The sequence below is a fragment of the Haliotis rubra genome, unplaced genomic scaffold (assembly GCF_003918875.1).
Source record: "Haliotis rubra isolate DU_JTF1 unplaced genomic scaffold, ASM391887v1 Scf86, whole genome shotgun sequence".
NCBI lineage: Eukaryota > Metazoa > Mollusca > Gastropoda > Lepetellida > Haliotidae > Haliotis > Haliotis rubra.
Genome location: NW_025767590.1, coordinates 1,761,958 through 1,776,667, shown reverse-complemented (window position 1 = coordinate 1,776,667; position 14,710 = coordinate 1,761,958). Strand labels below are relative to the sequence as shown.

The window sequence follows — 14,710 nt, the reverse complement described above, 5'->3', positions numbered from 1 at the left end:
CAAAAGGGATGAAAATGCAAGTCGCTCATGCAAAAAAGAAATTGGAATGAATGACAATCCGGTAAGACTAACTCCTGTCGAAATCGTCGGCGGTTTACTATGTAACTGTACCAAATAAAGCTGATCAGTTCGCTCACCATCATACACTGGTTTTAGTTTAAAAACTCTTTCTGTTGTTTTTTTCAGAACCAAGAGTTTGGTTTGACTGGTAACCTTCAGTTAGACACTCACGGCAAAAGGTCTAACTTTTCCGTCTATCTAACTGGCTACACGGGCAACGAGAGTTACCCGGTGAGTGGTATTTACAGCTATCCGGTGAGTCAGTTAAGAGTTTTCTCCCTTGACCCTGTGTCGCTACGCTGCTGGTCGTCATCACGATGGTTTCTCCTGCAATGTCGTCCCGTTCGTATTAGCATTAATTTATGTATACCGATCTTATTTTCGTTATATTATTAAAAACTGTCATGTTTGCTAAGGGTCCTCTCACTGAAATGACTGTACCATCTCACGTTGATATTGTGGCATTGTAAGTGAGTAGTCGAGGAATATTTATCCTCTACAGATTCAGGGAATTATTTTTTAAAAGTCATGTCTGACTCCGTGTCATGGGCAATATATGTTTTATCACCCTTCATATCCACGAAGGAAGGAGTGATTCAGATGCACCATGTTGCTCGTATATCGAGTATGTTCACTGTACTCAAGGGCCTGTACGCTGTAATGGGTAACCTCTAGATGTACTGGATGTTTGGGTGTACTTGGTTCAGGTACAGTATAGCTGATCTTAGTCATACGGTACATTGGACGTCTTTGTACAGCTTCGGGCGGGGTAATGAAAATCACTAGAGTTATCGTGTTTCATAATTAATAATATCGGTCAGTCAAGAAGTTTAGTTTAACACGGCATTGAACAGTTTCCGTTATATCACGACCTCTCTGATTAATGAGAGGTAATTTACAAGTGACATCGTCATCGGGTATAACGCGTTACAGCAGGGATCTGTACTGTTTCGCATGTGTGAGTGAGTGTGGTTTTATTCCGTTTTTGCAATATACCTGCAATATCATTGGGAAAATGTGGACACACATTGTTTCAATATGGAGAATCTAACCTGGCATTTCGGCATGATCAGCGGCTGTCCCACCGATCTTATCTTTTAAGAGTCATGATTGATAAAATATATGAAAGTCACTTCTTTTGTAAACACATTATTCTTATCAACATGTGAACAAGTCATAAATTATAATTTGACAGTGATATTCTACACATGTGTAAATATATTTTCCGAAGTCGTACATATTTCAACGAAACGTTTAATGTTGTATGCTTGTGTATGCTTTCACCAGTTTTCTCTTAAATCATCCGTGACATCGAAATGATTCTAAAAAAGTCGTGGGGCCTGCTGAAGGTTTGCTAAAGTCATAATGATAATTAACGAGGGGTTGAGTCATATCATAGGCATCGCATCAAACGTATGTGACTGGAGCGCGGGAGAAAGCGTTCCACATTAACACAGCCATAGGCCATGGGCATTCCTATATTCGCATTGTGATCTTTAAGGTCAAGGTGTCGGATAATGGCGTTATGCAACTATGACCGTCTGTGTTACCTATCTCGCTCATTATTTTTTAAGCTTTATGCAGTTTGTCGTTATCGATCACTTTGATAGTATCTTCTATTCCTAGTTCAAAAGTAATACTTTCTCCAGTTCAATGTGAAGGTCGATGTGTAGTGTGGCTGATTGCTGAATGACGCACTGAAGCCAAAAGGCGTCCCTTCACCTGTAGTTGTAATTGCTAAATACCGACAAACAGGTGATCTATAAAAATATCCATTCCAATACAAGTAACAACTTCAAACAAGAGAGTCCTGCTGTAAAATATATATTGCTCTCATCTTTGTTTGTTCCCTATATTTGCACATGATATTGTTCGTTAACAATGATGTTGTTTGTCAGGCTATCAGTATATCCGATCTTGTAAATTAGAATCACCTAACCGTTACTTCCAGGAGTTCTATGAAGGACCTCATAGATAGTCAAACGATTTTCAATGATAAAAGAAAGTTGTTGTTTTTACTTTTGGTAAATAACCGTTTAAATAACCTTCCTATATCGTACAAGTATTCAATAAAACCATCGGTTTTGTAGACGTCTTTGTGCTTCAATATCATTTCCGTTAGATGTTGTTCAATGTGCTTCAGGCAATGTAATGGCTTTCATTGGCAATCAATTCTTTCATTCAAGTAAACAATGTATGTGTACGCTTTAGAAACGATTGACGTTGTATTGTGTGTAGAGGAGCCTCAGACATATTGGATCGTTATTTCTCGGTGTTAGCTATAGACTCCATGAAACGCTTTTTCGTAAATACTCCATTGTATTGGGTAACACTTTGTTCAATCCTTGCTTAATACTTGACCTGCTTATTTACATAAACATGTATCAAAGACGCTTAAGTTGGTATCTGTAATGTTTAGCTGTCTAAAAATGCCTATCCTGCGATGTTAGTGGTTGTACATGATACCGTTATGTACGGGTGTGTTGGAGGTCTGAAGATGTTGATTTACAAATAGGTTGATATTCCTTTGTGATTGAGCGCGTTAGGTTTGACGCCGTTTTACCAGTATTCCAGTTATATCAGCTCAGCTTCAGATGGGTGAATGGCCCGAAACGAGGCAGGCCTAAGACACTGAGAAGCACACAGGCACGACTGTAGGGTTGACAAACCTCTCAACAAGTTTATACCATCCTTAAGAGAGGTAACACATTGAATTACGCAACCGTTGACGACAGGGGTAGGCATTGTTATGGGGTGGCCGTCTTTGTATAGTGGAAAGAAGATCGGTGGTCCGATCCTCTGATCACATCTTACCGGATGACGTTTATGGCCGGTTTTGTACGACCAGAAAGGATTTTCCACTCTTTTGTTTACATTAAAGGACATGCATTTTTGTTTTTGTACCCTTTTCTAAGCCCACATGCCAAAATAGCCGCTAGAGGGTTACTTCCGTTACATTCGTACATCCGTCTCTCTTTTCAAAAACACCCTGAGCTATAACGATGACTTTGTGCATCTTGTAGTAACATTTAAGATTTTGGAACTTCATTTATATCTGTTATTTCAATGGAAAATCAAATAATGTATACTCTACAAAAAAAGATACGCAAACGTGATTTTCAGATGTATAGTTTGTGTATCATGTAAATAGCAGATCGAAATATATTGCTCAAACTTGGCACAAGTCATTGTCACTGGCCGAGGTTCATCATGGCACACATGAAATTATCGAATGTCAAGGTAAACCTGTTCTCAATATTTTGTCCGGAGACATCAGTAATGGTATTTGATGTTAACCTGCCTGGTCAAAGTCCTGGTGGTCATTTCTGGGCATAAAACAAGGACTGGTGGACCCAGACAGGGGAATTTAAGTAAACCTGAGGGATGATATCTCAGTGGGCTTGCACTATATAACTGACATTTGTGCTCTTCACACACAAGCATACACGTTACTGTGATATAGGTGTCTAATCTTGAAAAGGAATTGAAACCCTGTTTCACCCCTCTGTGGTTGTAATGTCTTCTGTGTATTGCAGGTTTGTGAGATAAGGTACAATATTACATGAGTATTTCTGATACTTGAGTCGAATGTCCACCATCTCCCATCAAGCCGTGTATTCATTTTAGCACACCCTACCCCACCACCTACAAACCTCACTCCCGACCACCCAGCCATCACCCCCGAACACGCATCCAACCCGAGATCCATTCCACACCTACTAAACCACCCAGCCCCATCCCATCCCACATCCACCACCCCAATCCCACACCTACCACCCCCATCACACACCTACCACCCCACCCAGACGCATCACACACCTACCACCCCACCCAGACCCATCCTATCCCACACCTACCACCCCACCCAGCTCCATCCCATCCCACACCTACCACCCCACCCAGCCCCATCCCATCCCATCCCACACCTACCACCACCCCATCCCCATCCCATCCCATCCCATCCCATCCCACACTTACCACCCCAACCCACATCGTGTTGCATGTCAGTGGTATCACTGTCGAAAGCAGTGTTCGGGATAAGTGCCTCATTGACGTTGATTCCAGGTACAAATAGCCACACCAATTATTCATCATATGAACTTATCTTATTTCGGACACCATGAGGCTATTTCAATGTTTCTTTCTGTTTTTGTTCTTTCATCACAGCTTATTGCCTCTCTCTATCATCGCTCCTCCACCTGCAGAGAAACTGCTGGCACGTTTCACGAACACACTCCCAGGTCCGCCTTTATGTAATGTGGGAAATCTCACAACGTTTTTATCAAAGCGTTGACGATGGAAATTCTCATCAGTACGAACATTGATCGTGACGGAGCCTGATCTCGCTGATGAGTCCACTTATATCATTGCGTCTCTATCTACTGTGATAACCAATTTTGATAATTTGACCTGGGGGTGGATGTTATCGATAGGAACGGCAAGGCATATGCACGTAGGCAGGAGCACCGAATTAAACTTTGAGAAAAATGTTATACACGCAACAAAACATGGAATGTAATTTATAGGTGTCTGTGGAATATACAAATGTCGCATTTTCGCCACACTATATTCTCATAACGAACAACGTAGCTCTGAACAACCACCAATGGAACTCATGGTTTTAGGGAATTCCCGGACTAGAACTGGGCATACTCTGCAGTAGCCTCCAGATAACGTGGGGTTTGGAGCTTTTACCGTACATCAAAAGATCTAATACGTTGTTCAAGAAACCCCTTACAACTGATTTCGACTTACTCCTGCTACAATCTTTAGTATTGATTACAGCAGGTGTATGAATGGGTGAGTGAGGGATGGAGTTGTGTGTACCGCCGCATGAGAGGTATGTAAGGTATAACACGTCGCGTCAGTATTTACAGGAGAATACAGCCCAAACTTACACTCGGCGTACAGACGTTCATCGTTTCGGGCAGGCAATGAATGGTCCTTACAGACTCAGGATTATACTTTGGCCAACCATTATGTTAAAGGAGGATCAGCGAATACTGACATGGCTAAAATACGCAAGGGGTTCAGTCTGTTTGGAACGCTTTCAATGGCCGTGTAGAACTAGGTGTAATCCAGAGCCCTACGATGAATGGCATAGTTCAAAGGAAGGATACTGCAATGGAAGTTTCTCCTCAGTGGACTTATATGGCCGGTTTTGTCTGACCAGAAAGGATTTTTCCACTCTTTTGTTTACATTAAAGGACATGCATTTTTGTTTTTGTACCCTTGTCTAAGCCCACATGCCAAAATAGCCGCTAGAAGGTTACATCCGTTACATTCGTACATCCGTCTCTCTTTTCAAAAACACCCTGAGCTATAACGATGACTTTGTGACAGCTTCTAGTAACATTTAAGATTTTGGAACTTCATTATATCTGTTATTTCCATAGAAAATCAAATAATGTATACTCTACAAAAAAAGAAACGCAAACGTGATTTTCAGATGTATAGTTTGTGTATCATGTAAATAGCAGATCGAAATAAATTGCTCAAACTTGGCACAAGTCATTGTCACTGGCCGAGGTTCATCATGGCACACGTGAAATTATCGAATGTCAAGGTAAACCTGTTCTCAATATTTTGTGCGGAGACATCAGAAATGCCTGGCATCGTCACCCCATGGAACCAATCAGATTACAAATTGTGGCCTTGGGAAGTCCACCCACTCTTCCTACAGTGCATGTGCCAACTGATGGAGGTCATCTGGCTGACGTCATTGCAGGCGTTGATCAAGAGCATCTACCACATGTTTGATGAAGTGTATTTCTGGAGACCTTTAGGGCTAACGCAGTTCTTGGTTGTTGTGGTTCCTTAAGACGGTCGTTGACAATCTTGCCGTGTTAGGTCTAACGTCGTGTTGAAAAATTACGTTTGTTTTGCATAATTAGAAGGACGCGTGGCCAAATATTTCCACCTGTGTAACGCTGTGCCGTTATATTGACCTGGACGTGTACCAAACCCGTCCACTTCATGTATGCTGTTTTGAGCATAACGTCCCCCCACGACGTCGTCCGTCTGTACGGAAGGAAAGCGTGACTCGTCACTAAAACAAACATGCAGTTGTGACACGAGGTCGACCGGAACTGGGTAGGTCACGTGTTGACCCATGCAGCGGTTCCATAGTCATGTAATGGTCCTTTGCGATACATGGGAAAACGTGGCTACGGCAGAAGCCGAGTCACCTGTCTGCGGTTTCGTGTTCTTTTTTGGCAGAGTATACAATAAAAACACATATATATATATATATATATATATATATACTACATACAGCAAGATTGGGACTTCTGTGAAGCTGTGCATAATACATTAAAATGGTGAGGTAAAGTGCCTTTTGACATTAGATAATGATGCACTTTAATTGTAATTGTTTGGTGTAATGTATGTCTTTTAACCTATCTTGTTTCATGAAGATAGTTAAATGAACCGTTACTTTGATTCCAGCACGGAGAGTGGCTGAAGCGTCCGTCTCACAGTTACCTTCTCCTCAACACGTCTCAAGCTCCCCCAAAGCGACGACGTATTTTCCCCCTAAAAGGTCGCACGGTCAAGGTCGTCATGATTCTTGTAAGTAATGGTGGTAACAAAAAAACGGTCATAGGAAACGTCACGACCAACGCCATACAGACTTCCTAATACGACCTTCCTTCTGTAGACTCCTTGAAACGCCAGCCTTATATAGACTCCCTGATACAGCAACACTATGGTGGACACATGCGAACTTCAGTCTTAAAGGTCACATGCAACCAAAACGTCAAACATAATTAAAACACAATTATCACTAATTCATGACATATCATATACATTGCTGGTTATGAAAAAACATATACACAAAATTATAAGCGTTACGCAAATCAAAAGTGCAATGTTTTGTACTTGGGTCTACTTCCCTCGAAAAGAAGCACCCGAGATCCGAACCCAGTCAGAGCGGGTGGGTGTGTACTCAAGTGTATAACATTTTCCATTTCTGGTGTCCCCCCGCCGTGATGTTACTGGAATATTGCTAAAAGCGGCGTAAAACCAAACTCAGTCAGTCAGTCAGTATAACATTTTGCAATCAACAGACATCATAACATGTCATATGTACAAGTATCACACCTGCCTGTCTGTTTAATTACATAATGTGACAGAGACCGAACTCTGGCCATAAATCAATGCGTTTTGTGGTGTATAGCCTGATAGGTGTTAAGTTCAAATTGCATGTGGTCAGTGATCGAAGTTGTATATTGCATGTTGTCATTAGCAGACAGGCAGGCAGACACATACGTGCCAATAAAACAGACATAGGGTTTTGTCTGTGACAAAGACAGAGCTATATAACAGTTAGAAAGTCTGTCAATGCCAAATAACGACATTGCTTTTAAGTATCGAACTGAGAAAGTGACTCGGTAAGAAGAACGTGTGGTGAAATAGACAAATGAAATTATATAAACAGTTAAATCGGTAATCTACTGTCATAACATATAAAAAGCTCGCGCCTGTGAAATATCAACAAAACATTAGAAAAATAGCTCACCTCAAAGCCTTCACCGAGTACTCACCGCCAGCGAAGGTTTTCCGTCTTGTAATGTCGAACGCCTCACTGGTTGCCCCATAGCTGAGTAGATCTAGATCCCAACAAGGTTCTTTTATGAAACGAGTAGATTATTTACTATTTGTTTTGATTAGACTACCCCTGCTCACGACCTTATTACCGGACATCCCGCTTCCAAGCGAACCTATTTACTGCGCATGCGCTATGAGCGCAGCCCAGCGCAGCGCAGCTGTTGAAACCACTTTTCACCCCAAGCTGGGGTGAATTTAGTGAATCGTTTGAACTCCGATTTCGCGGGGTTTTTTTCATCGCGTTATTTTCAACTTTATAAGTTGAATTTGCATTTTTGATGATTTGTATCTATAAGTCCATACCGAAAGGTATCAGAATCTGCAAAGTTGTGTTTTACGTTGTATGTTAACAAGGAGAATTAATTAATTGAGGTTTTGACTCGTGACACGCACCAAGACCCAGACTCAATTACAGTTAAACGGCGTTAATGATAATTAGCGTGTAATATGACAATACAACAGCGATGACCTACACAGTAATGGAATTAATAAAGGATATGTAAGTGTGATATGTGATTTGATTAACCAATTATGTTCTCATGTTACACTTCATTTAGTAATTATGATTAACACTAGGATATAAGTTCACAAGGAATGTTACCTACAATAGAATATTCATGTTAAACATAAATCGTAATTCAGTGACATAGTGAACAAAGGCTTTAAACAAAGGTTCCTGTAATACGCATGTCGCCGTGGTCTACCAGTATTTCCTTACAGTTTATAGATCGGTCAAAGTCAGATCGTGATATCAGTGCTGGCAATATTCACATGAAACAGACTGAAAATGATTCATACAATATAGGGCGTGACATCAGTCCCACGGTGCACATTGAATGAGTCAGTCCCGATGGTGCAATTCATCATCATCATTCATCATAAAGTTCGGTACTCAAGTGATGAACATAAGTACTCTGGTTACATTCTATAACGGAATTGTTTCTCAGGAGTACACAAGGTAATATCAAACATGTTGGGAAATACTGACCTATACCCAAAGGGCAATGTAAATGTAGAGATGACCTTCTAACTCTCGTCTTTAATGAACTGTTCGGAAGATATTGTTGAATGTAGAACTTAAGATCAAGGCTTCTCCAATCCCTTTCAGTTCGGATTCAGGCTATGTACAACGGCAGAGACTGTTTTGTTTACATTACTTTGTAGTACTCCTCATTGAAGACAGTGTCAAGTTTATGGTGCTTTCCTCGCCAAGAAGAAAGCTTTTTAATCAATTATCTTTTTCTCAATTTACGCAATTTTGGTTAAAATGGATAATTACAACTTTTCCGCACAACATATTCAAAATATATATAAAATGCCAATTAAGCTACATATTGAAATCACGTGTGATCATTAGAGGGTCCACTGCCAGTGTATTTAATGCACTCCCTCACGCTCCTGACTCTGGTTCTCTGAATATGTTATCCTTGGTCAGTCCGGAAACTAGTCCTGTTTTACTCCAGTGGGGAAAATTCCTATTCAAAATATATATTATTGATTTTGAACAAGCCAGACAATAGTTTCTGGACCTTTATACGGAAAAGCATCGTTAATGTTTACAATGAACTGCCAGTTCTGATGTCCCCCTCCGTGATATTGCTGGAATATTGCTAAAAGCGGCGTAAAACTAAACTCGCTCACTCACTGACTCACTCCAGGATGGTACAGATCCGACCTATGGTAAGGGGCAACGATATAGATGGGTTAGTCCGACTCTGACCAGGCGACCCGTGAACATCCGGGTTAGAATTGGTCTTCGTAGGAGGCAACTAACGGGATCGGGTGGTCTTGGTTGACATATGTCATCGTATCCCAGTTTCGTACATCGATGATCATGCTGTTGATCACTGGGTTGTCTGGTTCAGACTCGATTATTTACAGATTGCCTCCATATAGCTGGAATATTGGTTAGTGTGGCGTTAAACAACCAACCAACCGTGTCCAGGCTGATTGTGTTTCAGTGTACCCCAATTGTCGCTCGTGACATCAATCACTTGATCATCTGGTCCAGACTAGACTGTTTACACCCTTCTGTATTATTACTGAGTGCGGTGTTAAACAAGAAGCCCCCCCCCCAAAAAAAACAAAAAAACACAACATGAAACCGTTTCTACTCTGTTATGTGCGGTTGTTCAATGAGTGAGAGTTTGGTTTTACACCGCTTTTAGCAATATTCCAGCATATCACGGCGGGGGACACCAGAAATGGGTTTCACACATTGTACCCATGTGGGGAATGGAACCCGGGTCTTCGGCGTGACGAGCAAACGACTTAGCCACCAGGCTACCCCACCGCCCCTGCGGTTGTTCAAGCCTTGATGACCAACGATGATATGTAAAACAATGGCTCAGAAATAATTCATAGCACAGATCAAAATTCCAGCCGAGTTTGCTTCATGACTTTCAGTATTAAAATCATTTGTTTGCATACGCAATTGACAAAGCGTTATGTTCTATGAAAACAAAGAAATCGTTTGATGATCCTACAAGCCATTTGTAGAAAATGTTTTATGTCTGATATTCAGTACCTTTAATTGATATTGACAAACCAGGGAGGTCTTTCACGGTGAAAAAAATCTGTACAAATGACTTAATCAAATATAACGAAAGATAATGCTTAGAAAACAAATACAGTTGACAGCTGAACACATCTGGGACAAAGAGTGCGTCCGCTGAAGGCCCATTACATGAAATATAGATTACTCTTTGATTGTAATTAGAATCAATCGTAAGTCGTAAATGGAGGCACTTCCACTAACAGATTGTGCAATGGTTGTGATGCAATCTGTCTGGTAACGGGAAACGACCAATATTCTGTATAAATCAGATAAATATCACGTTTACAACACAATTATATTGGTGGCGGCACTGCCTGGCTCCTTCAATGTTTGTTAACTCAATTAGTCTCGGGACTTTATCACGACGGATATTTATTTTTTTTCCATTTGTTTTGTCAAAAGATTATTTCGTTTCGCAATGCTGGATTCACAGTTTTTACAAAGACCCTGAATTCACTCTGTAACCCTTGTATTGAGTCATGGTCATGGACGTTTTGTGCAGGGCGGAATATTTCGTTTCGCAATGCCAATTGTACCAATTTTACAAATGACTTCCTGAATATTCACTCTGCAGCCTTCGTATTGAGTCATTTACGTTTCTTCTTCTTTGTTGTATTCTGTCAGTTGTTCCAGCAATCTTTCGGCCTGTATTCGCTCGAATGTAGCCCGGACTAGCCATTCCTGACAGCACGGCCAACGTCCCAGGCTTTTCGCTGGTACTCAATCATTAAGTCGTCGTTCCTAACCACCAGAACAATATTCATCTGTTTTACGACCACAAATCTAAACTTTTGGGGGCATTTCGTGTGCCCCTTGTGTCTTAGGTACCAGGGAGCTTTGGGTCTGTTCTGACCCAGGCCCCAACAGGTCAAAAACCAGAGCCGGGCCACCAAAGTGTGACAAACCCTGGGCTCAAAAAGGTGACAAACAGAAGGACGCTCGTGGTCTATTCTATCTAACCCGCAGTCCCGAGAGACGTACTTCTGGCTGTAGGTCAGGTAGTACATAACACTTAGGACCCGTTCTTAACGAACTTCGATGAATATCAAGGTTAAAGGGGTGTTTGGAATCAGGAGCATTAATGCAGTTGCAGCAAGCTTGTTTTGTTTCCAGAATATTTTGAGGTTATCAATCTGACAGTTTATGATATCTCTGATCACACAAACATTGTCCCGGTATGACATTTTACATTAACCATGTAAGATATAATCAGACCCTTTCCATAACCATAGGAAACCACTGGTACCACACGTCACAAACACATGCAAAATGCAAGGGAAATGTTCACAAGGACAAACAGGTGAACAACGGGTACAAGTCAAAATAGGGAACCCAAATTCTATCAATTATTTGTCACACATGGTAATGTCACCATTAGGTCTTTCACTCACGTTCTAACGGGTTGAAGGCTTTACTGAAGACTCGAACGCTTTGATCGTAATGACACTTTTCAGCAAGAGAGGAACTGCATATTTGTGTGCTTACCAAACTTGTGCAATAGAGACACCGAATGCCGGAAGTGCTGGATTACTGTTAGGCCTGAAGGGAAAGTTCACAATATGAAGATTTCAGAATTAAAAAAAAAAATCTCAAACAAGTGCAACAAGCCACTTTCCATTATCAGTGAATGTGAAAAGTGAATGAGTTAAAATATAGTATAGCCTCAATGATCCGTTATTAGATTATCGAATGAAGGATGGATGGAAACTTTTCACACACTCGGACTGTTTTGTTTCTTGTTTAACTTCGCATTCAACAACATTCCAGGACAAGATATGGGCGTATTGACCAGACTATCCGGTAAATGATTGTGAAACCATTACTTCCAATCCACGTCAGTGGGATACGCTGACATCAACCAAGACCTTGGACCTAACCACCTATCAACTCAGTGGCCTTTTAGACAAGCATATGCTGCTAGGGGCCTATATTCTAACAAAGAATCTCCATGAGTTTTCATACAGTACTGTAGGTCAAAGCAAAGATTCCGTGAGGTGGCTCCTTGTTATGAAGTACCAGTTATACAACCATCTCCCTCTTCTTGTCTTCCAGGAGCAGCCCTTCACGATGTACAAGAGGGATGCGGTCATGAGACGCGGTAACGACCGGTTTGAGGGGTTTGCCGTCGATCTACTGACACACGTGGCTGAGACGCTGAGTTTCAACTTTGAGATCTACCTGGTTCCTGATGGGAACTTCGGCAGCAAGAAAGATGGCGAGTGGAATGGCATCATAAAAGAGTTGCTTGATGGAGTAAGTCCACGTCACTTTCGGTTCCCTTACGACATAGATACTTAAATGGAAGAGCGTAGGTTGTTATTTGTCAGGTCGAAATGGTTAGCTGCCAAGTATATCTTCAGTGATGTCATATCTAGATGATTACTTGGACTATAATAGCACTTTGAATAGTATAAATATTTCTTTATCAAGAATAACTGATATATATTACATTTCATAAATTCATGTGTTTCACATTTACCGAGGTTCGTAATAAACGTAGCATGCAATATGACGTCTTTTTATCTCCAGATGAGAGAGTTATATATGTGCGTGTACCTCCTCTTCTACCCTCACTTTGATTTCGAATACAAATAAAAAAATCCCTGTCCAAAGTCATTGTAAGGAAAACAAGATTACTCGCCATTTTGACACATCACTAAAACATTCTGGGCCTCAATTAGTGTATAATGAGAAATCTAAATTTCAAATATGAAACTTGGATTTGAACTCACGAAATTAAAAGCTAATGTCAGGACAATGTGTTACCAATCGTGGTACAGAGGAATATATTTAAACACATATTATTAATCTTTGTAAAATATGAATATGACCATATTTCCAGGAAGCAACGATGTCAGTGGCTCCCCTCAGCATCAACTCAGGTCGTGAGGAGGCCGTTGACTTCACCAAGCCGTTCATGACACGGTACATAACAGTTATCCTAAAGATCCCCCAGAGAAAGGTGTCCTACTTCGAATTCCTCAACCCCTTGTCACTCACCGTCTGGGGCTGCACCCTCGCAGCTTTCGTAGTCGTCAGCTTCGTCCTGTACATGTTGGAGAGAATCGGTTCCACCAAACAGAGAACCAACCCCCAGATCTCTGTCAGGGAGAGTTTCTGGTTTATATTCGGGTCCCTGCTGCAAGGCAACACTGACGCCTGCCCGATCACAATCCCAGGACGTATTCTAACCAGCTCATGGTGGTTCTTCGCCCTCATATTAATCTCCTCCTACACTGCCAACCTCGCAGCTTTCCTCACGGTCAAGAAGATCAACACCCCAATCAAATCTGTCACAGACCTGGCCCAGCAGACCAAGATTAAGTATGGAACGGTCAAGAACAGTGGCGTCATGTCCTTCTTCGCCAACACAAACATTGAGCATTTCTCCAAGATGTGGGCACAGATGTCAGAGATAGAACCTGATTCCATGGTAGACAATACAACTGAAGGCTATGGCAAGGTAACGGATGGGAACTATGCCTTTTTCTGGGACACCACCGTCAACAAGTATAAGACAACCACAGACTGTGATGTCATGGAGATAGGACCACCGTTCGACCCTAAGGGTTTTGGGATAGGGGTTCCACCAGGGGCGACTTATCTGGAAGAACTCTCCATGACCATACTGAAGCTCAGCGATAGTGGCATATTGCATGAACTGGAGAACAAGTGAGTATGCGTACAATCGTTTACAGTTAGGTACATATGTATACATGGGCTCAGTAGATGTAGCTACAGAAACGTATTAACGTATTAACTATAAGGCACGACTTCGTCAGTCTGGAATAGATGGGTCTCAATGCAGCAACGTATGGTGGTCATAGGAAGGGACTAAGTGGCTCAGACTCGGTGGCTCTCTTGATGTAGTGTCATTGCGCACAGAGTGACTGGGACAATGCTGGTTTTCGCGAGGCAAGTCCCTTTCTAAACCTCAAATTGAGTTCACACATATTGCATAAACAAACTCTAACGAGAGAAAATCTCAAAATCCATTCTAGGCCTTGTTGTACAAAACGGACTTTGTGCTATAACTATGATTTAGCTAATGTTAACATATGGGTCATCGTAGTGCTAAGAACACTTTGTGCAGGAGAACCTTGGTATAAACGGGTGACAATTCTGCTGCATGCATTGGTAATTGTATTGAGTTATACTATTCTGTATGCAAAGTATCGCCACACCAGCTCACCGGCATATGCTTCTCAGACCAGCTTCCTTGCACTGTCCATAAAAATGTAGTTTGGTTTTCTCATATACAAACACTCAGTCTGCTCTCGGGACATCTCAAGTAATTACTGTAACGGTGTTTTCCATGAAGGAGGAACGGCAACTCAAGGGACTGACGTCACTAATGAACTCATTTCCAAGTTTAGATTTATTCCATTCCCATATGATCTCTGGTATTTACATTTAGCATAAATTCAGATAAATCAAAACATTCTGTGTGCATTCTGACAGGGTTGTAGTCCCAAACGTATGCTT

General features: G+C 41.4%; 1 protein-coding gene across 6 annotated transcripts in view; it reads left to right on the top strand.

The window, feature by feature from the left end:
• The window catches only part of LOC124262868 (glutamate receptor ionotropic, kainate 2-like), an 86,646-nt gene that overhangs the window by 67,138 nt on the left and 4,798 nt on the right, over positions 1-14,710 (top strand). For 5 of the 6 annotated variants that reach the window (XM_046697452.1, XM_046697449.1, XM_046697453.1 and 2 more), the window contains exons 8-11: positions 187-315; positions 6,508-6,630; positions 12,278-12,478; positions 13,068-13,897. In XM_046697452.1, the coding sequence (XP_046553408.1) occupies positions 187-315; positions 6,508-6,630; positions 12,278-12,478; positions 13,068-13,897 (1,283 nt within the window). The remainder of the gene's footprint in view (positions 1-186; positions 316-6,507; positions 6,631-12,277; positions 12,479-13,067; positions 13,898-14,710) is intronic. The other variant, XM_046697454.1, reaches the window with a different exon arrangement.